At 44.2% G+C, this 20,708-nt stretch overlaps 1 protein-coding gene across 2 annotated transcripts in view; it reads right to left on the bottom strand.

Annotated features, from left to right (window-relative positions):
• Nucleotides 1–271: 271 nt before the first annotated feature.
• The window catches only part of grk4 (G protein-coupled receptor kinase 4), a 49,957-nt gene continuing 29,520 nt past the window's right edge, over nt 272–20,708 (bottom strand). Inside the window, exons 6-16 of one of the 2 annotated variants that reach the window (XM_030095008.1) lie at nt 15,676–15,768; nt 15,120–15,183; nt 14,700–14,840; nt 11,102–11,292; nt 9,288–9,325; nt 8,785–8,874; nt 8,443–8,651; nt 6,413–6,550; nt 4,727–4,864; nt 4,441–4,618; nt 272–3,686 (exon numbers count right to left, since the gene is read on the bottom strand). In XM_030095008.1, the coding sequence (XP_029950868.1) occupies nt 4,442–4,618; nt 4,727–4,864; nt 6,413–6,550; nt 8,443–8,651; nt 8,785–8,874; nt 9,288–9,325; nt 11,102–11,292; nt 14,700–14,840; nt 15,120–15,183; nt 15,676–15,768 (1,279 nt within the window). In that variant the 3' untranslated portion in view covers nt 272–3,686; nt 4,441. The remainder of the gene's footprint in view (nt 3,687–4,440; nt 4,619–4,726; nt 4,865–6,412; nt 6,551–8,442; nt 8,652–8,784; nt 8,875–9,287; nt 9,326–11,101; nt 11,293–14,699; nt 14,841–15,119; nt 15,184–15,675; nt 15,769–20,708) is intronic. The other variant, XM_030095007.1, reaches the window with a different exon arrangement.

Below are 20,708 nucleotides of genomic sequence, written 5' to 3'. Positions count from 1 at the left end.
CACAATCATATGCTATACCTTCTTGCACATTTTATTATAATAATTTATTTACGAGTAAATGTGAACACATCTCATGAAACGGGGCCCTATGACCTTGTGGGCCCTGGGGCGACCGGCCCCTCGCCCCCACTCCGGCTCCGCTACATGGCCTCAGTGATATTTTGTGCTCTGCAGAGGCATTAGGTGCATATTGAGTTACCCCTATTTGAGAAATACATTTATTTAGAACAAAATACTAAGACACAAATAAACAGACACACTAGAATTTTTTTATACAAATGGCAGTGTATTATTTCATAATTACAAATGTCAGATATGGTACAACAACCAGTGATACAACTTGTACAAGAATTAACAATGACTGCAGTGGTTGAACGACATGACTGTACAGATACAAAAAAGAAAAACAAGAAAGAAAGAAGAAGAAGAAGAAAAAAAAAGAAAATCAAGACGTCCCAGGCCCAGTTTGAATACCAATAATGCATTTGTCATTCCTCCCTTCCTTGACTTATCACACACATCGAAACAGGAGCAGAACCTCCCCGTTTCTATAGCTGGATATCGCAAAAATCAGACGGATCAGATGTCAAGAAAACTGAGAACATTCGTTTCTGAGTGCTGAGCGCCACCTCGGTTTCAGGGAGGTAGTTTAGGCTCACCACCAGACGCCTCTGGAAGAAGGCAAGAGACGAGGAATGCTTGTTATGTATTCAAACCAGGCCAACTCAGCTGGTCACCCTGCCGTTCAGAAAGTCGCCCTCAGATACCAGTGAGATATGTTGGCACTAGCAGGTCATCATTTACATATACAAGGAACCTGAAGTAGTACAAACCGATACATGCTTGAGTAATAAAACATATGCATTATCTTAAAACAGGCATTACAATGCACTTAGTGCGGACATTCAAAACTGTTGAGCTGTTTAAAAGTTCCTCTATGTGAAGGAATTTTCCAGAATGGACGGACGGTTAAAAAAAAGAAAAAGAAAGAAAGAACGCAGGAAAAAGAAAAAGGTGGGATGTTCAAAATAAAACTTGATAATTGGCACATATAATAAAGGCTGTCAGTCTTTCTTGGATAACTTCTTCAGATCACAAACAAGTCTAATTTAGTTAATGTTGCTTTTGGTATCACTGGCAAAAAAGTTAAAGACACTTCCTATAGTCATTGTCAATACACACCATAGTGCAATGAAACCAAACAGAATCTCTTCACTGCTGTTCAGGATGATAAAAAGAGCAAAGATCCTGGAAAACGACGACGGAGGCATGGGTGGCAAACACAGTTTAGTTTCCCTGTGATGTGAATGTGTGTAAGAGCTTAGTTACATGTTTTAGAAATACATCATTTACAAGGTTTTTTGAGGCTAAGGAGCTAAAAGGCTAAATTCTACATAGGCAAGCGAAATTAGCTTCAAAATGTGCCTGAGAGCAATTAAAGAAGGGAGAAGAAATGAAAAGTAAAGACACTCGGAAACTGAAAAGTCGATAAAACAGGAGCGACGGCGAGCTGCACACATCTGATTACTAAGAATGGAATGTGCAACTGGGAACAAAGCTGTAGAAAAAGACCACCTCTTCAATGTTGGTTAGACTGGGGACTACATGCGTACCATTCTAAACACACCCGGTCTTAAACTGTCAAACTCTAACTAACAGGTATCTCAGTCCCGGCGTGATCTTACTACTGTACTGATAAAACTGCAGACGTTGCTCCTTTTTTTTATAATTTTTTTTGAAAAAAGTATCAAAAACGAATTCATCTTTTTGAGTAACGAAATCGCACAAAAGTAGAGCTAAATTACTTGAATGCATTAGATTTAACACAGCTGCATTAGCTTACAGTGTAATATACACGCACACAACTAACATGTCAGAGATGGGGGGGGGGGGTTGGGTTGGTATTCACAGCATTAAAAAGAAGTGATGGGGAGTAAACAGCAACTGCCTCCGAAGATAAATTCAGTCGAAGGAATTTCTGAAACGGAAGCGAGAGTCAAAGTAAACGTGAGTACAGACGGAGGGTGTGTGACGGGCGCACGTGCAAGCGAACACCTTCTCCACGATAAGACGGAGCAGTTGTGGTTGTGGACGCCGACACTGGTCCGTTTGGCACGGTCTGTACAAGTCTGCTTCCTCCGAGAGGAATAATTACTACAACGGACTAATCGCTCCGTTATCGCGACCACAGCTGAAGCCACAGGATCTAAACGGAGCTCATCTAAGCAGCTATCGCAACAGCTGGGATCAAACAGGCGGAGGCGCACAGGCTAACAGACGCTGATGGAAGGATCAATGGATGTTCGGAGAGGCTTTCATCAGCTGCAGGCCAGATCACTGTCCCACCATCATCATCATCATCAGTCTACTTCTCCCACTCATTCTGCAGTCATCCACTCAGAGACGATCGGGTTTGACCAGAATATGGACAGAAAATTACTAAGAAATGTCAAGGGGGAAGGATTTCCTGCTCACACACAAAATAACTCCTAACATCTGGGCACTGTCAGTACAGGAAGTAGAAGCCAAGCACTAAAACCGAAGCAGAGAAAGACAGACGGAATCAAGAAAAAGAAAACTGACCAAAAATATTCTGCCTGAGTGAATAATGTAACAGACGTTTATCGAACAGCTGCATTTCCAGAGGAAACACCATCCGACACTAATGCTCGAAGCTGAATGTGGCCTCCCCACAGATGAAGCGCGTGTCTTGTTAGTTGCTCGTGCTGACTTAGGAGATTGTCAGAAATAAATCCAAACCGTCTCTGTTGGATCTGAGCTGGTACAGGCACCTGAAAAACACTTTACTAAACTCTTCATCCAGTCCAGCGCAAACCTGCCTGGCTGGGCTGAGGGAGGGGGAGAATATCATCCACACACACTGCACACACACACACACACACACACACACACACACACACACGTGGATCGACACTGGAACACACGGGGTAAAGCAGCATGGCGTCGACACGGCAATAACCGCCCGGATCGATTCTCCCCTCCCGGCAGATCACTGGGATCCGCACCATTCGTTCAGATGGGCCCGAGCCCCGAGGCGTGGGGAGACCCGGGGTTAGTCTGGGATCGGGTGGAGCTGATGTGCTAAAAAAAACACGTCACATTGGCCAAATCAATGACACATAAAGCACATACAAGAAACAAAACAGAAAAAAAAAAAAGGCCTTTATGCTACACTGAGAAAATAAAAAGACTACAGGTACTGTGCTTCTTAAAAAGAAAACAGAAAGACTCCCCAATACACACCATCCATACTCATTCCAAAGGAACACACAAAAAAAAAAAAAAATGAAATAAAAATGTAATGTATGCATTCAAGTGGTACTTTTATGGCTTTTTGTACAATACAACCTTTAGTGAAAATATACATCTAGACATAAATTCAAGTACAAATGTACAAAATCTTTAAACTCATACTTTTTTCTTTAATTATAATACACTTTTAATACAGCTCATAAATACAGGTCAACATTCACTGAGTTCCTAACGTTTGCGCTCGATTGGAGTTTGTGGTGAAGTTCTGCGGCGGGGCGGGGGGATACGGGAGGGGGGGGGGGGGGGGGGGCACTGGGGGGGTTTATGGGGGCGCGGGGGGAGGAGGAGGGAGTGGTTTAAAGTCGTGAGGGCTCTTCGGGTTCGTCGTCACTGTAACCGCTCTTAAAGCACACCTGCGGAAAACCAGAAGCGAGCAAACTTCAGAGGTTATAAACTCTCATCAGGACTAAAACTGCAGACACACACAGTAGTGAAGATGCACTGCGACAGAATGAGGGTAAAGAAAATATCAAAACACAATGGAAAAGGTGATGTTTTCTCCAGCGGAAACATTTTAAGCCTTTTCTTCCTGTTGTTGTGCTTGCTCTAACAGTTAGAGCAAGCACAACAACGTTAGTAAGTTAGAGTCTAACTTAACAGCAATGATTAAAAGTAACTCTTAATAAAAAGACAAATTCGCAACATCTCTACTCTATGTTCTTGCAGAAAGATGAAGGTTTTCTGTGCAGACATTTTTTATGGGAGTGTGTTGAACAAAAGTTGAGATTTGGGCAAGAAAGGAGGACAAATTAAGATTTTTACAATGAGACTTACACTTGGATTAAAGTGGAAAATAGTATTAGAAACAGGTAGATCTGTTAGTTTGGAGGATCTTGCACTCAACCAGAGTGTTAACTCGAGATGGTTGACAAATTCAGTTGAAGATAAGGAAGCTGTTTGAAAAAATAATCCCTTTTATCAAACACAGAAAAGCAAGAAAAAAAATATATATGCCAAAGAGATGAACAGGGAAAAGTCAGGCCTTATTCCGACAAACTCAACTCAAAGCCAGTGTCATATTTCACTGGTTCATCTGCTGAGTTTGGAAACAAAGGCTTGGAAACAAAGAAAAGAAAGATGTGAGGAAAGTAGGAAAAGGGAAAGTACCTCAGCCCCCACCCCCTCGCACTGTTGCCGGAGCACTAGCACTTGCCTCTCTTCTGAACAGGCGGTAGAAGAAGCCTCTCTTTGGTGGAGGGTTCGGCCGGTTGATGTCCAGGTCGGGGCACAGCGTCCCGTCTGTCTCGTAGACGTTGATTTCTTTGAAGCACTCCATCTCGATCATCTGAGCAGGAGGACAGACGGTTATTCTAAAATCTAAAAAAAGTCTAAATAAAAAAAGATCATTTGTATTTTCCACGGCTCTGCGTCCGTCCGGCGCCGAGCGCAGTACCTCGTTCTGCCACGGGATGGAGACGCTGCCCGTCACAAACTTGTGGTAGAAGTCGTCGTCTGTGGGGTCCAGGTTGACGCCTTTGACAGTGGAGAACTGCTCGATGTCCAGCACGTCTTTACAATACACGGCTCGAGGCTGCCGGGACGCAGGAGAAGACAGGAAGCAGGTGAGACTCCAGGCCAGAGGGACAAATACTCAAAAGAAAGCAAACAGTTGTTATTTTTTATCCAAGCATGTAATCTTACAAACACCCAGCTACAATTTACTGTGTATTTACATATTTACTTAAAAAAAATACAATTTTAATTCTTCTTAACCTCCATTTTTTTTGTCAACAGTGAGTTCATGTAAAAAAAAAAAAAAAATCCAAAGAAGCTTTTCATGAGCCAACAAATAAACAACAGGTTCTCTCTTTTGGTCAATCATGTGATGGTCTTATGCTCATATTTTCTTTATATACTCCCCAAATAAATGTAATTGCATCCACAGAATGTACATCCATGTTTTGGGTGCAAATAGTTTTCAGAATATTCTTAATAAAGAATTACTTCTAACTGAAAATGCACAATTTTTAACTGAGAGGTGAAAAGTGTGAAAAGAAAAAACAACTGAATTGTATTATAATTTAGTTGCGGGTCAGAAGTTTGAGGGTCAAAGGCCAGAAACGGCCCATCGACCAGTGCTTTAAGACCCTGGCCAAATGTGTTCTGAAGGTATATATTTTATACAGGTAACCTGAATCTCCTCCTGCTGGATGCAATCAAAGTGTTAGAAATACAGAATGGGCTTAACTTGACTTGTAATCAAGCACAATTTGAGGAAACACTCAAGTAGAGTGATTATTTGTTGTATAAAAGCATAAACATTAGTGTTTGGCTCATCGATGTCCCAAATTGATGGATTTAATTTTTCTTTTTAAGGGCAACAAAAACGAGAACTGCGCTTGTGACAATTATTTTTATGTATGCATCCTTGAAATCGAATAAGATAAATGTGCTGTACTGTTTTGGCAAATAATACATTTTATTATAATGCATTATTAGGGACCCTTAAAGGGAGACTAATGAAGGCTCATTTTGAGAATTTTTTTCCACTAGAGGTGTATCAAAGTACAGAAATATCTCTTCAACAACACCCCGAGGTTGAAATTTTCCATTTATTGTCATTAAAGCCCCCAAGAAAGCTTAAGATTACATGTAGGTCACTACAAATTTTCTGTACTTTTGCCAGTTCTGGTTGGCACATCATGTAAAACAAACTGGAAATACTTCAAATCAGAAGTTGGGCTTTCGCGGGCATCACGCCTGAGGACTCGAAGCTGCTGTTTTTCCTCCGTGTGGCCCTACTGACCCGAATATCCCGAAATAGAAAGGCAGATAACACTATCTCCTTCCAACTATTGATTCAACCTCTCAGGTCGGTCACTCTCCCTCACTCGCTCACTCTGTTCAAGACACTGGAAAAGGCAGCGATTCTGGCTTTTTAATCCCAGGATATGAAGATATGCAGTTTGACTGCAATCATCTGAATGATCGCCGTGAAGACATGGCGGCTGAAGTCACACCAGAGAAATTACAGGCTCCCGTCTGAGCGGCCCCGCAGACCGCCAGGATCATTAGCTGCTTGTTTACTTGCGACAATGGTATTTCCTGTGTACATGCAGCCTGCTGCTGCGGCTCTTACATCTGGGCTGAAGGGAGGGTCCAGCATGTTGGCCTCCAGCCGTTTGAAGTTGATGTTCCTGAAGATGGGGTGCTGCTTGACCTCGATGGCCCCGCGGCCCTGACAGCCCAGCCTCTCCTTGGGGTCCTTGGCCAGGAGCTGGGACGCAGCGGGAGGAAGAGGGGGGGGAAGGTTTAAAGACTGCAGATAATTCATCGCTTCGTATATTTGCCACTAGAAAGGGAACATTAAAGAAAACCTGGATTTAAAACTGCGTCTCTTGTCATAAATCACATGCCGAGTCTGGAAAAGGGGCTTCCTGTGATGTTGGAGAACTCCTGACAGCTTTATGACTAATCCATCTGGTTCGGTGTATACACTCCGCACACACACACACACGTATCCATAGTTTGCATGTAATCCTCTTGACTTTATGTATCTGACCCTCACATAATCTAATAAAGACCTTACAAATCCGAACACTGTGAAGTTAGAGCACTGCGATCGTGGAGGGGCCTCAGAAAGCATCTCTTTGAGTAGTTCGCGGTTTTGTCACCGCCACGGCGCTTCCAGCCGAGCGGGCTTACCGAGTGGACGAGGGATGTTTGACAGCTAAGCTACCAGCAAACACTCTCGCCGGCCCTGTTGTCACCCCGACGGCGGCGGCTTTCACAACCAGCAAACGGACGGCGAGTCACTTTCACCACATCTCACTCTCTCCCCTTCAACTTCCCCGTTTCTCCCCCTCGCCTTTGCACAACTCCTGCCCCAATTACGCCAGCGCCCGTGAAGATTCTCACTCGCACTTTCTCCTTTTTGACAACTGGCATCACTGGTCTATTTCTGGCGGTGGTAGTAGTCATTTCTCTGGCGGGGCAGAGGCAGTTTCCCCCTCGTGCTGCATTCAGTCTTCATTCTTATCATCTTTTGTCCATTTCTCGCTGGAACCTTTCTTCTCTCTTGCTTCCCCAACTCCTCCTCTCCCCGGGGAGCCTTTAAATCTGCTGAACCGTGGGTCAAAATGTTCCACCACGTCACACACACAGACACACACACACACAGAAAGCACATCGACGAACAGAGTAGCTGACAGAGCCGACACAAGCTCAGAAACAACATTTCCTCCTAAACTGATCGAACACTTCCAATCAACACTCAGAAAATTACATCTACGTCACAAATCGGGTGTTTTTAAGTATTAGGAAGCTGCTTTGGTTTTATTTCAAAGACATTCCACAAATTCAGGCTTCATCAAATGATTTTTCAAAAGTTTTTTTTTCTTTCTATTGTCCAACAAAGATTTCAAGTAAAATAGAAAAAAACTTCTCGAAGTGATGTAGCCAGGGAATCCCCATTTCCCCATTTGAAAAACAATTATTTATATACTTGTCTCATCCTGGCGGAGCTAACGGCTAACAGGTGAAACACACGGAAACACACCTGTAGATAACAGTCACCAACCACCTGCTCAACAATACAAGTTACTGCTGTTCCTGAGATGTCCACTAGAGGGCAGAGTTTCAGGAAAGCATAGGGGTCATAAAACAACAGACTGAAATCTGAACAGCAGAGGGCAACACGGCTAACATCTGAGATATGCGCGTGAAAATGAGCTGCCTCGTCATGAGAGAAATAGCAAAGGCATCAAAGCCAGTTTGAGTTTGTAAAAACGTGGAAACTAAAGCAAACCAACAGTCCGACACTGTGACAGGATCTACTTGATCTCCAAAGACTTTCATGGTTGTTTAGATCATGCAAAGAATGTATGAAGTTGAACTTTTTCAGGATGCAGATGCATCTAAAACGGAGTTAAAACTTGGAGTTAACCTGGAGTTATGATGGAAAAGCTCCATCAGTCTGGCCCCAAAGCGAGTGTACATCGTTCTCCGAGTGCTTTCATTACAGAAACAACCAACAGCACCCACCAGTGGAGCAACATGGAAACTACACTGCTTTCTGCTGTCCCCATGTAAATGAGCATTGTTTTCATTTCTGAATCAGTAGCGCAAGAATGATGATGCGGACCAGCCCGGTTTCCTCCTCTTCCTCACCTGTCTGCAGATGTCTTTCGCCTCCTCGGAGAACTTGTCGGAGTACTCCTCCTGGTCCTCGCGCACTCGTCGGTCCACCTCCTCCCGTTTGACGCGCTCCTTGCGCTTGCGGAAGGGCGACTGGCCCTGGATCATCTCAAAGATCAGGCAGCCCAGCCCCCACCAGTCCGGGCTGAAGGTGTAGCTCTCGTTCTGGATCACCTCCGGAGCTGGACGAGGACAGGACAACCACAGCAGTTATTGGAAAGTACACGCTGAAACCAATATGTGGAAAGAAAAAAAAACTAAGGCTTTGCTGAGGAAAAAGGCCATCGGGAGGCTGAACGGGATTAAAATTCTTACCCATGTATCCCACTGTGCCCACTCTCCCTCGTATCGTCTCTCCTTCGGGGATCTGAACAGCCAGGCCCAGGTCTGAAATCCGGATGTGTCCTAAACCAAACCAAAACAGCCGTTACGTAACACATACGCAGAATATCCGAACACAAGCCTGAAAAGTGCAAAGGTGAAAGCCAGCGTCCTGACAACAGAGGGAGGAGGAGTGTGAGAGCCGGGCAGATACGTGCACGACATCCCTCTATTTCCAGATCAGACGGCGAATAAATGTTACGGCCGTGTGACTCAGAGGAGAGCGTGATGTGAAGGAGTCGAGGGGATTACTCTGCAGCTCAGGAGACAGAAAGACACAGAGCTGCCTGTTCTGTTCTTTTCTAATAAACAGCTTCCTTGTTTTGTGCAGCCTGAGTTTCAGGTCACGTCAAAAATGTGGAGAACAAGTTGAATCCGCTGGCCTGTGGACACGAGGCAACCGGCCGGCTTAATCACGGATGAAATTTGGAACGTACCACGGTCATCCAAAAGGATGTTCTCCGGTTTCAGATCTCTGCAAAAGGACAAAAAGCAAACACATCAGGGAGCAGCCACGATTCTGAGTTAAAAATAGAAACCTTCTGAGAACAAGGGTATACCAAAAAAATCCTGGGTAAATATTTGTACTTGTTTTCATTCTGTTGTCCTTCATTGCCCTTAAAGTCTGCAGTCTCATGTAAATCAATGGGAGGTTTAATCTCTGCACATATTTATTAGTTACACGTGTTTTATTGCACTCGGCTTCATAACAACAATTTAACCATCCGAAACTCATTTTTATTGGAAAGTTTGAACCATTATCCTGAGTTGATCTTGATTGCTTTTGATCTTAAGTGAAAAAAACTGCGTTGTTTAATATAACAGCTAGAAGCCCAAAGAACTGTGGCATCCAGCTCCTGCCAGCCGCGACCACAGCGCCAACTGTGGGACTTACCGTAACACATGCAAACATCAAGGAACACGCTCTGTGTTTATAAGTGTGTATGCGGGCGCCTGAGTCCTCTACGAACACGGGTGTTTATGTTAGCATTACTGCTGGACGGGGGCAGTACACCTCAGAGGAACCAGTACATCATTAATCCAGTCACACTTCATCATCCAGGATTTTTCCTCCCGCGCTCATCCCACCGTCACACTCCCGCTGAATAAATCTCCCCGTAACGGCCTCGCCGGGACAAATAGTTGTACGCAGAGTTAGTTTATGGTTTGTTTCAGGCCTCTTCATTATGGTGGCGTGTCGGCTGGAGGGTTGTTTACTTCATCATTACATTCACTACTGCGTGTCCAGAAAATTACTGGACTGGCAGGAGAAGCCAAAACATCTTGCGTCCGTAGCATTAACCTATAAAACTGGATAGTGTATCCCGTTTGACTTCTCCTATTTGGGAAAAACAGGTTTGTGTAACTGCAGACGAAGTCGGGAGAGACGACTGCTTGCTGATGCCGGCCGGATCCATCTCTGTAATTCAGCTGATCATCTTCTACCGTGACACAAACCACGTTCTGAGGTCTTGCTCTTCGCCTCCATCTCAAACATCCTCTCTCTGATATTTCTACGATCTCTCCTCAGCGAACCGCCTCAGCCTGACCTCTCTCTCTGAACTGCTCGGCCCACGCCGGGACTCCGATCGGTTCATCCTGATCACCTGCAGCCTCGGGCCAGAGGCGGAAACAGGTTCAAATCCACTAAAGTAAGCCTTTAGTAGTATTCAAAATCTGGTCCGGAGGGTTAATTCAGATTTATACACCGTTAGAAAAAGTCATGTAAAGCTTCTTTAGCGCAAGTCATCTTTCTGGACCGCAAATCACATCTGTCAAAAAACTCTTTCTGCTCTCAAACAGATTTCAGATGTATTTTTCAGCATTTAGTTTTGATTTCAGTGCAACTTGTAGTCCGAACAATACCGTGTATGTTTCTTAGTGCCTCTGTAAAAAGCAGGAGTGTCAAACATACGGGCCGTGGGCCAAAACCGACACGCAAGAGGCTCCAATCCAGCCTGCCAAACCGCCAAGCAAATTGTAAAAATTTCAAAGAAAACAGTGATTTTCTAACACTTAGAGAGTAGCTGAGATGACAACACTGAGCTCAGACATCGACGATGCCGCCGTGAAAGTAAGATTGTAAAAATATGCATGATGCATCAGCCATAGGAGAATTTTATGGACATTTCATTGTACTTTGTGAACGAACTGATCATTAAAACTGGCTTCATTTTGAGATTCTAGTCATTTTAAGGGTCTTAGTTTTGTTGCTCGTTGGCCTGAAGCTGCAGCGACACGTCTGCCTTACCTGTAGACTATTCTCTCACGGTGCAGGTCCTCAAGGCCACAGCAAATCTCAGCAGCATAGAAGATGGCCCGTTGCTCATCGAAGCCAGAGTTGCCCATGTTGTAGATGTGAAACTTTAAGTCGCCGCCATTCATTATGGTCAGAACCAGGCACAGCGCATCCTTGGTCTCATAGGCATAAGCTAGACTAACCTGCAGGGGGAGGGGGGTGAAGAGAGGATCCGGTGTAGGAGGGGGGCGAAACGGGAAGGAAGGGTGAGGAGGGAGGAGAGGTGAGAGAAAGGATGGCTAGAGGAACACCAACGCTTCATCTGGTTTGTTTAAAACAACAAGTAATCATCCATCACCCAAGCACAAATGTACACAAAAGACAACAAAGACACACCACAGATCATCCATCACACTCTCCGCACTCATTCCCACCACCCAGCCCAACTTCCCAGAATCCCCCTGGGTCAGTGACACGCGGGCCACGGCGTGTGCATGTGACGTTGTGTACAAGCAGGATGTTTCTGCCATCGGGAGGAATCCAATCTGCTCTGGAGCAATGGGTCAGAAACGAGCCATAAGAAGATCCTCCCACAGGCCAAGTCAGCACAGATGTGTCCCAAATCAAACAGCCTTTCATGCCCAAAACGATCAAATTTTGAGAAGTCAGGTTTATGCATTGAAAAAGGAATTTTACTGCCAAATACATAAAAAAAAAAAAAAAAAAAAAAACCGTGATGCACTGTTTACTGCGACACCTGGCTCTCAGAATGGACTCCTGCAGCTCCGGTAACGGTGGGATCAGACCACACAGGTCACCTTCCACTCCCCGGCACGCTTCAAAGAGCCTCAGCCACTCATCATCCTGAAGCCGGTTCAACTATTTTCACCGCCGCTGATGGATGCGGAGCGCTTCAGCCTGGAAACACGCCACCACAATTAACTTTGAACTCGCCAAAATCCTCATACATCACTGTTTAGTGGTCATAATGTTTTGCCCGATGGGAGTATACTCCTTTCGTTCTGAACCTTATCAAGACAATTTATAGCAGCTGGAAGTCATTTCTAATTCCAAATATAATTAATAAAATCTGTCTGAGTCTCTGATCTCTGCACTGGTTCTCTTCAGTCACAGCAATCGACGCAGAAGTGATATTCCTTTGTAAGGTAATGAACATCACGATCCCTTATCTAGAGTAAGTCAGACTTCTTTCACTGGTGAAAACATTTATTTCACGTTTTGTTTTTTTATCAAATTGCCACAAAACACCAAAAAAAATGAGGCTCAAAGTGTGGCTACACTATCCATTCCTCACACACACACACACACACACCCACACCATGGAACCATGTAAAAGTGGATGATTTAAATATACAGTCGGCTGACGGTATGCATGGAGTCAGCTGAAAGCATGCCTGGACTAACAGTATGCAGCGATGACAAAAAGCTAAAGAAGATGAAGAGCGAGGGAGAGAGAAACGAGCGCTTGGAGAGAGCACTTGACTCTTCTCCTTGCTACCGCTGTTTGGTCAGTGTTGCTAGGCAACAGGGCTGCTCTCGTAGGTAGAGAGGCACATGAAGAGTCATCAGTTCTGCCTGCAGCGCGCACACACACACACACACACACACACCACACACACACACACACACACACACACACACACACACACACACGTCCCAGGTGACAAAAGCAGCAAGTCTGTAACCAACCCACTCGTGTGTGTGTGTGTGTGTGTGTGTGTGTGTGTGTGTCGTACACATGCTTCTGGCATGACTCATTCAAAACAAGGACGCACAACACACTGCATCAGAAAGCAACAAATCCAACACACGCACACACTACAACAACAGGACGCACATTGCACACACAGACACACTGAAAGAACATACACACAAGAAGAGAAACACACACATTGCGACACACACACATCCTGTATGACATACGCAGTATGACACACACACACACACTACAGCACAACACATACACACACTAATATCCGCGTTGCACATTCCTGTAAAGCAGTCCAGCACAGATACACACAGTACAAACAGTCCCAAACATTTACATCATTCCCGTCCCGACATTTGAAAACGGGCATTCACTTCATTCGGCCGTCTTACATAAAGAGTGAGTGTGTGTGTGTGTGTTTTCCCATTTAATCCTGATGTCAATAGGTGGTAACAAAAGGTCAAGCATTCTCATTTTCCATGATGGATGAATGGGGGTTCTATACAAAAGACACACCATCACCAGCACCTTTGGGTGATGTAGGCTCGGTTTACATGATTATTTCAAATCCAAACTGACTGACTTTAAGGTGTCAAGCTTATAATTATCTGACAGCAATTAAGAATAGATATGAGAACTGCCAAACGGCAGGGAGCATTAATAAATCCAGTTCCTTCAATGCATCGCTTTGCACGCCATCGGACCGTGGGCTGCAGATTTCTCCCTCTGTGCTTCGATGCAGCGAGGAAGGAACGAAAAGTTTGATGAGTCCGACAAAAAAAAAAAAAAAGCATTCAAGGCTGGCAGGAGAGCGCCAGTCAAATCCTCCACAGTAACATCAGCCAAGAGCAACGCCGCCATTAAGAGCAGGACGCACGGCCGTACAGCAGTAAGGTCATGGATTCTTTTCTTTTTTTCTGTTCAGAGCAAGAACACCAACCTACTTTATTGTAACCGCCATGTGTCTTTAACTCTAATAATGGAAAAATATAAAGAACATATATGCACAAAGGCAGCATTGCTGCAGCTGTGCACACGGCACCTTTAAGGCCCACGACACACAATCATCAAAACATTTACCCGACGCTTAAATCAATGCATCACTCATACCGAGAAAAAGCATAAAATCATAACATCATGTCATCAAAATATAAAAACACATTGACAAATGACCGAAGGCTCCAAAATGCTGCAAAAATCTGAGTTGGCATGTTTGCATCAGTACAGACATGTTCTGAAAATTCAACTGTATATCTGGAGTTTGCGTTTAAACAAATTTAAAGCAATGATCATTATATTTAAAACCGATTCATAACAATAGATTTTTTTAAGTGAGTCAAGATACATTAAAAAAAATGCTAATTTAAATTCAGAATTCAGCCATATTTGGATAAAATTTTATAGTCATTCAGAAAATATTAAAAAATTTATTTGACAAACAACCTAGCAGTAGTATTACTTTCAACAAAAATATAGGTTCATTTTTCATTAAAACTTCATATTCAATTAGAATAATCACTTTTTTTTTTTTTTGGTTACGTAATTGAGTGATTTCCAACCTTTTTCTGAAGGGACCTGAATTTCCCCCCATTGTAAACTTGGACAGCCCTGAACCCTGAACACGCCGCCATGTTCTCTCCCGCTGCTGACTCTGCGAGCTCAGTGAGTTTGGGTTCAGCGAAAATGTTTCTGTACTTTACATTAAACCGTCAGAAACGGAGCTGCAGCTTCTGTCTCTGCAAACATGCCATCAGCTTGGATTTGCAGGATCCTGAAGCCACGATCAACAACACACACACACGCACACGCACACATATACACACATGCATCGACAGACAAACATTGTGTAGAAAGGTTGAATAAGAAAAAGGTAGTACTTACTACAAAACTACTGTTAACTTTTTCTAAAATGCGTTTTTCGTTTAGTGCCATTGCTTCACCTTTTCTTTTCTTCACCCGCTTCTTTTCCAGTTTTTTACAGGCGTACATCTTACCGGTGGCACGTACTTGGCAGGCACAGACCTGGAAAACAAGCAGCGAGGGAAGAACGTGATCACGCTGGCATCAGGAACGCCGTGAAACCCTCCAGTGATGGAAGCGAGCTTCGTCACGTCACAGATTCTTCCAGCTCGTGTCGCCGGAGTGAAGACAGACACTCTGCTGTATTAACTAGCTGCTAAAGGTTACCTGTAACTTCAATCATTAACAGCTCAGTCCCAAAAGCAACGCGGTTTTAATACGTACGACACAAGACAGGACGGGATCATTTAAAGCTCATTTCTGGATGGCGGAGACACTCACCTCGCCAAATCCACCTTTTCCTAGTACTCTATAATGTCTGAAGGTGTTTTTGGTTACTGGTTGCCTGCGGGGACAGAAGAAACGACAGAAAAAGAGAGAATGAATGCGGCTCTTGCAGACCGCGTGACGTCGCAGACAGAGTAATGGTCTAATGTATTATTAATTGGCCCTGATGACTGCTGTTTCCACCCGGCTCCGCTCGCCCAGCCATTATGCAAAGCATCATCAATTATTAACCGCTCGCACAGGAACGGTGATGGGCGGCACCACCTCTGTGCTTCAGAGCAAACATCACTCCTGCTGCTGGCCTGTATATACTACCATGTTTATTTCCTCTGCGGTTTTATTAACAGTTATTGTTTGAACACTGGCTGGTAGCCGGACAGAGAGAGAGAGAGAGAGAGAGACTGAGCTCTGCCCTCGGCAAACACGCAGGACGAAGGACAATAACCTGAATAGGAAATAGTCCGCGCATACGAAATCACAGGTGTCATTTGGAGCACAATGGCTGGCAAAGTTTGCTTTGCCGAGGGTGTAATCTGCAGCGGCGACGTACCTCTCCAACCATTTCCACTGCAGGAAGCGTGAGAAGTACATGGACTCCTGGTAGGAGGAAAATGGAGCTCCACTCAGATAATCACGAACTATTCTGGAGGGAGGGAGAAGGGAGGGGAAAAGGGAGGAGAACAGAGGGGAGACCGCTTTAATAAGAAGATAAGCATGGGAAAATGAGAAACTGGAGAAAAAACATTCATCAAACATGCATTTCTTTACTTTCTACGCGTGGTTACAGGAAAAGGAGAAAGATTCATGACATTATTTTTAACCTGTTACACTCATATTTAGCATTAAGTGCACATATTACAAGCAGTGGGCTGACGGGGCATCCAGATTCAAGCCTGTCAACCTCCAAACACAAGCTTGCCTCTCAACATTGTAGAACAGGGGTGTCCAACATAAGGCCCGTGGGCCAAAAGTCAGCCTGCAAGAGGCTCCAATCCAGCAAACAAGCAAATTGTAAACATTATTTTACTATTGGGCCGGAAGTAAAGTGAGTGTGACACCTCCAGTCTCGACAAAACATGAAGACAGTAACACAGGGCTTCATGTTTTTCCTCATCTGTTCCAGTTCAAAAGCATTCTGAGTGGAAAGACGGAGAAAACGTGAAACGCCTCAGAACGGAGACATTCCACTCAGCTGAACCGGGAAACTGGACACTTTTTTGTGGGGAATTTTTCAGTTTTTTAACCAAGCACAAGGTTCAGCGGAACATCTAATCTCAAGTGAGCGAGTGTGTGTAAAGCTATCCCGTTCACATTGACCTACGGCAGCCTGCCTGCCGAGAGCCAGAGGGGCGTGGCGTCCTGAGCGGGGGTCACGAGGGGTCGCGAGGGGATCGCAGTCTCCTCGACTCCCAGCCAGATGTCAGCCGTCACTCCGCCGAGAGTTGTTACAACATGACTTCTTGACACAGGTCCGTCAGCCTCGTATATCCAGAGTGGTTTTTAACACCGCAGATGTTGTTTGACTTGAAGACTCTTCTCTCTTTAGCACCGAGGTATCAAGACAGTCAGCAGCCAAACTGAGCAGAGACGGCAAGCAGTTCGCCTTTCGCAGGGTTTGAGATTTCACAGGAAAAAGAACAGAAATCTCTCACAATATCTTCTATTTAATGCCTTAAATACCAACTCTAAGTATCAGCTTCTCACTTCCACTGGCATCTTCTTCAGACTTCTTTTCCCAAATATATAAATCAGAATTGAAAATCCTTAACTTCAATTTTCTACATGTAGTTTCATTTTTCGTAATGTTTGATACTTTCGCTCATCATATCTTCATGTGTTTGCATTTTCGTGTATTTGTAGTTTTTGTGTTTTGTATTTTGAGTTCATACTTAGTGAAAGCTGAAGCAAACGGGAGCGAACATAATGTACACTAGAAACAATCTTGAATCCAACTGTTCTGCAAAAATCACAACATCCTGAAACAATAGATGGAGCAAGTTTGATGACTGTGTGAATGTGCAGCTAAACCCCTGACAGTAGTGTTGCATAAAAGTTTTAAAAAAAAAAAGAACTGCCTGGATTCTAACCATGTGAGTGTGATGCTTCCTGTCCCATCATATCAAGCAGTAAAGGAAACGGTTGATGTCAAGTAGATTTTCAGTCAGTATGGGATTTTCTCCACTGCTCAAGTCAACATAGACCCGAGCGCCATGTTTAGAGGAGAGGTTCCTGCAGGTCAGACGGACGGCGCGGATCTAAAGCTGGACTTTTCCTGAACTGTGAGAAACATCAGAAATCACGTTGGCCACGCTCTGACTGCTGCTGAGAGAGTTACAGCACATATTCCTACTCTAACCACCCAAAAAGTTCGAGGAGATGCTCATATTTGGCTAAGAATTTTTCCCTGACCATTTTCTTTTTTTTTTTTTTAAATGACTTCATCAGCATGGAGCAGGAGGAGAGCTGCCTGTGGTCAGCAGCCGGCCCGAGTCGCTGTTCTTGGCGTAGAGAGTCGGAGGGTAGAGAGTTTCCACCAGGGAAGAACCCTTCACTGGGTAAAAGAGCTGAATGAAGTCATCGCGGGACCCCGCTGGTCTGTGAAGGACGTGAGCGTCCGTCGTCTACCCCGAAAACATGTGGACTGTTTGAAGAACAGCAGGATTTCTTCTGCTTCTAAGCCTTAAAGAGATTTCAGATCGTCTACATCTAATGAAGCTCATAACTGTGGTATCGTCCCACATAAGCGGCTGAAAATGAAGAGTATAATATGCTCATGCAAAGTAACATAATTCAGATTAGTTGTATTGATTTATGTGTGTTTTTTATGAAGTTATCACATCTTTACTTGGATTTGTGAGAAAATTAGTTTTGAACGTGAGCTTTGCCTTCAAATCTAGTTTAAACTCTGACATCTTCAAGTCTGTGATCTGTTTCAATATCGTAGGGCCTCGACATCACATTTTGCAACACTAAGTGTGAAATCTGATTGATAAGAAGACGTATCAAGGTTGGGTTAAATGAGAAGACGGTGTGATGAAGAGCTGATGAGCTTGTTTTTCCCAGGCCTCGTTCACACGACAATGTTTTAGAGAGAAAACTCTGTGTTCTGAAAACAATGTCCGTTCACACGGAAACAGCAGAAACTCTGAAAAGAAGCAAAGAACAGCGAGCACACTGACGTTCATGTGGACAGATGAACAAGTGGTCCAGTCTGGACTGGGAGTCACGACACTCTGGGGTCTGTTTAGCCCTGCCTGCACAGAAGAACTGTTTAGCACGGCCGTTTCCACACATGCGTTTTCAAAAAGCCACAATTTCCAGCGGCTCCAAGCACGCTTTGCATTCTCACTTGAAAACACTGTCGTGTGAACAGGCCCTTTTAATAAAGCTTCTAAATCTTCCCTATATTCAGTTCTTGTTGAAATCATGCTGTGGGTGGCTGTATAGAAAGAGTGAAATAACAATGAAAAGGAAGCTTTCTCTGGCTAGATTTCCCATCAAGGCTCACTTATCTCATTAACAGGCTTGAGAAGGGCTGCAGAGCTGCGGCTGTCTCAGAGCGGCGCTGCAGACAAGACATGACTGGGAGCAGAAATAAACACAGCCACAATATGGCTTTTGTTGCTCGAAGTGGGAGAGGAAAAGAAAGGGAAGAAAAATCAGCAGAGAGACCTCTGTCAAAACAAGCAACGCGGCTCCGCCGCGATACACTCACACACGAGCAGGCCGCGAACACACTCCGCTCCGGGATGACATAACCCCATGTTCCACTGCAGCACCAGAAAATCCACCAGTGAGCTAATACATATTTGTTAGTGGGAATGCGGCGCTGCCAAAAGTCACGTTTCCACGTGCGGCACCACGCTTTCCTAAAGGCTTTCCCCTCTGAGGGGAAAAAAAACACTGAGTAAGACCCGGGTCAGAATTACACATCGGAATAAAAAAAAAAAAAGACTAAAAGAAAATCAAACAGGCACGCTGGAATTATTAAAAAAAAAAGAAAGAAGTAATGATAGTGGAAGGAAGAAGTGATGACCGAACCTGGGGCTGCAACACGTGACGGAGACCTCGTGTTGGAACCCCTCTTTCCTCAGCGCCGTCTTTCCATCCGGCCTATCCCCTCACATTTCTCCAAATCTCCGCTCATTACTTCATGGGAGTTCCTTCACACCACCTCCAAACACCGAGATTTCTTCATCTTTTACTCACTTTGGAGTTCTAGAAAGTTTAATTTCAATGCTGACGAAACTACCTTTTACATTCAAGTGTCAAAGATCAGTTTTGTCTTTTAAAAGTCCTTATAAATCAAATTTATGATTAAACAATTAAGAACAAAACATTAAAAAGTGGTTTCCACTTTTTTGAGAAACTGTTTCAGTTGTGATCCGAAGTTTGAGTTTATTTTTGCAATAACCGATGAGCAGAAGCTGTAAAAGTCACAATGTTTCCGATCAGAACTCTGAGTTTGAACCAAGTGGAGACACTGTGTCTGGATTTCAATACGGATGACTACATGTTAACATAAAGAGAAAGGCTGCACGACATTCGGTTCACAGGCAGTACGATATAATGATCCCATTTTGGCACAAACACTGATGAAGACGATGTTAGTTTTGGTGTTTTGGGATTTTAAATTTATAAATAAGTGTTCTTCTCTTGCCCCCAATTTACACTGGAAGTGCATTTCGGGAAGAAACACAGTGTGTGTTGACCTTGGTGTCTCTTTTCTTGATTTCTGCACCTCTGATTTCTCCCCTGTGGCCACCAGGCATGAAAGAATTGTCATACTTAAGTTTGTGTCATTTTGTGTCTGCAGAACATGAATTCAAACGGCATAGAAACGGAATTCATCACAGTTCAGCCCGTCTTTTGCGATATTTCGCATATTGAAATCACAGTAACGACATATTCTACAACCCTCATAAACACTGTTCAAATGTTGCATAAAGTCTCCAACTGCTCCTTTCTCGTCTCCTCCGGTCTTCTGAATGAAATCCATCTCAAAGCAACAGAATCCAGCCGACTGGACTCTGTCATACGTCCTGGAAGACCTTTCGCCACTTCTCCAACTGGCTCCACCAGCCCGGGATGAAGCCAGTTCTCGACTCCGCTGGCCAGAAATACCACGCAGTTAATTTATTTACACTCAAAGAGTGGGCAGTGCAGTTTTCCTGGAGGCGTTTGCGGTTTTCCAACTTGCAATTTTTCATGAACTGGAACACTTGCTTTTCCGAGAAAGTGAAGAAAGAAAGAAGGAAACTATTTCTCCGGTTTATATGGACACGGGCGTTACATAAGATTACGTTAAATGTCTCCAGGATCAGGTTGGCGCTGCGCTCCTGTCCAGGCCTTTGTTAAATAAGAAATCTTGGACCACAGAGGGAATCATCTGGCTAATTAAAGGGCCGTTGGAATAAGAACGGAAGTCTGAATGGAGCAGACGAGAGCTTTCAACCACTCTGAAGGGAAGGAAACTGACCAAACAGGCCAAAAGAAAGAAACTGGACAGGTGTGAGTGTGTGTACGCTGGGCTCATCGCGACCACAGCGAATGACGTTTCCGGTTTCAAACAAACAGGCGACA

This window comes from Salarias fasciatus, chromosome 6 (assembly GCF_902148845.1).
Source record: "Salarias fasciatus chromosome 6, fSalaFa1.1, whole genome shotgun sequence".
Lineage (NCBI taxonomy): Eukaryota > Metazoa > Chordata > Actinopteri > Blenniiformes > Blenniidae > Salarias > Salarias fasciatus.
This window is presented reverse-complemented; position numbering and strand designations above follow the sequence as displayed.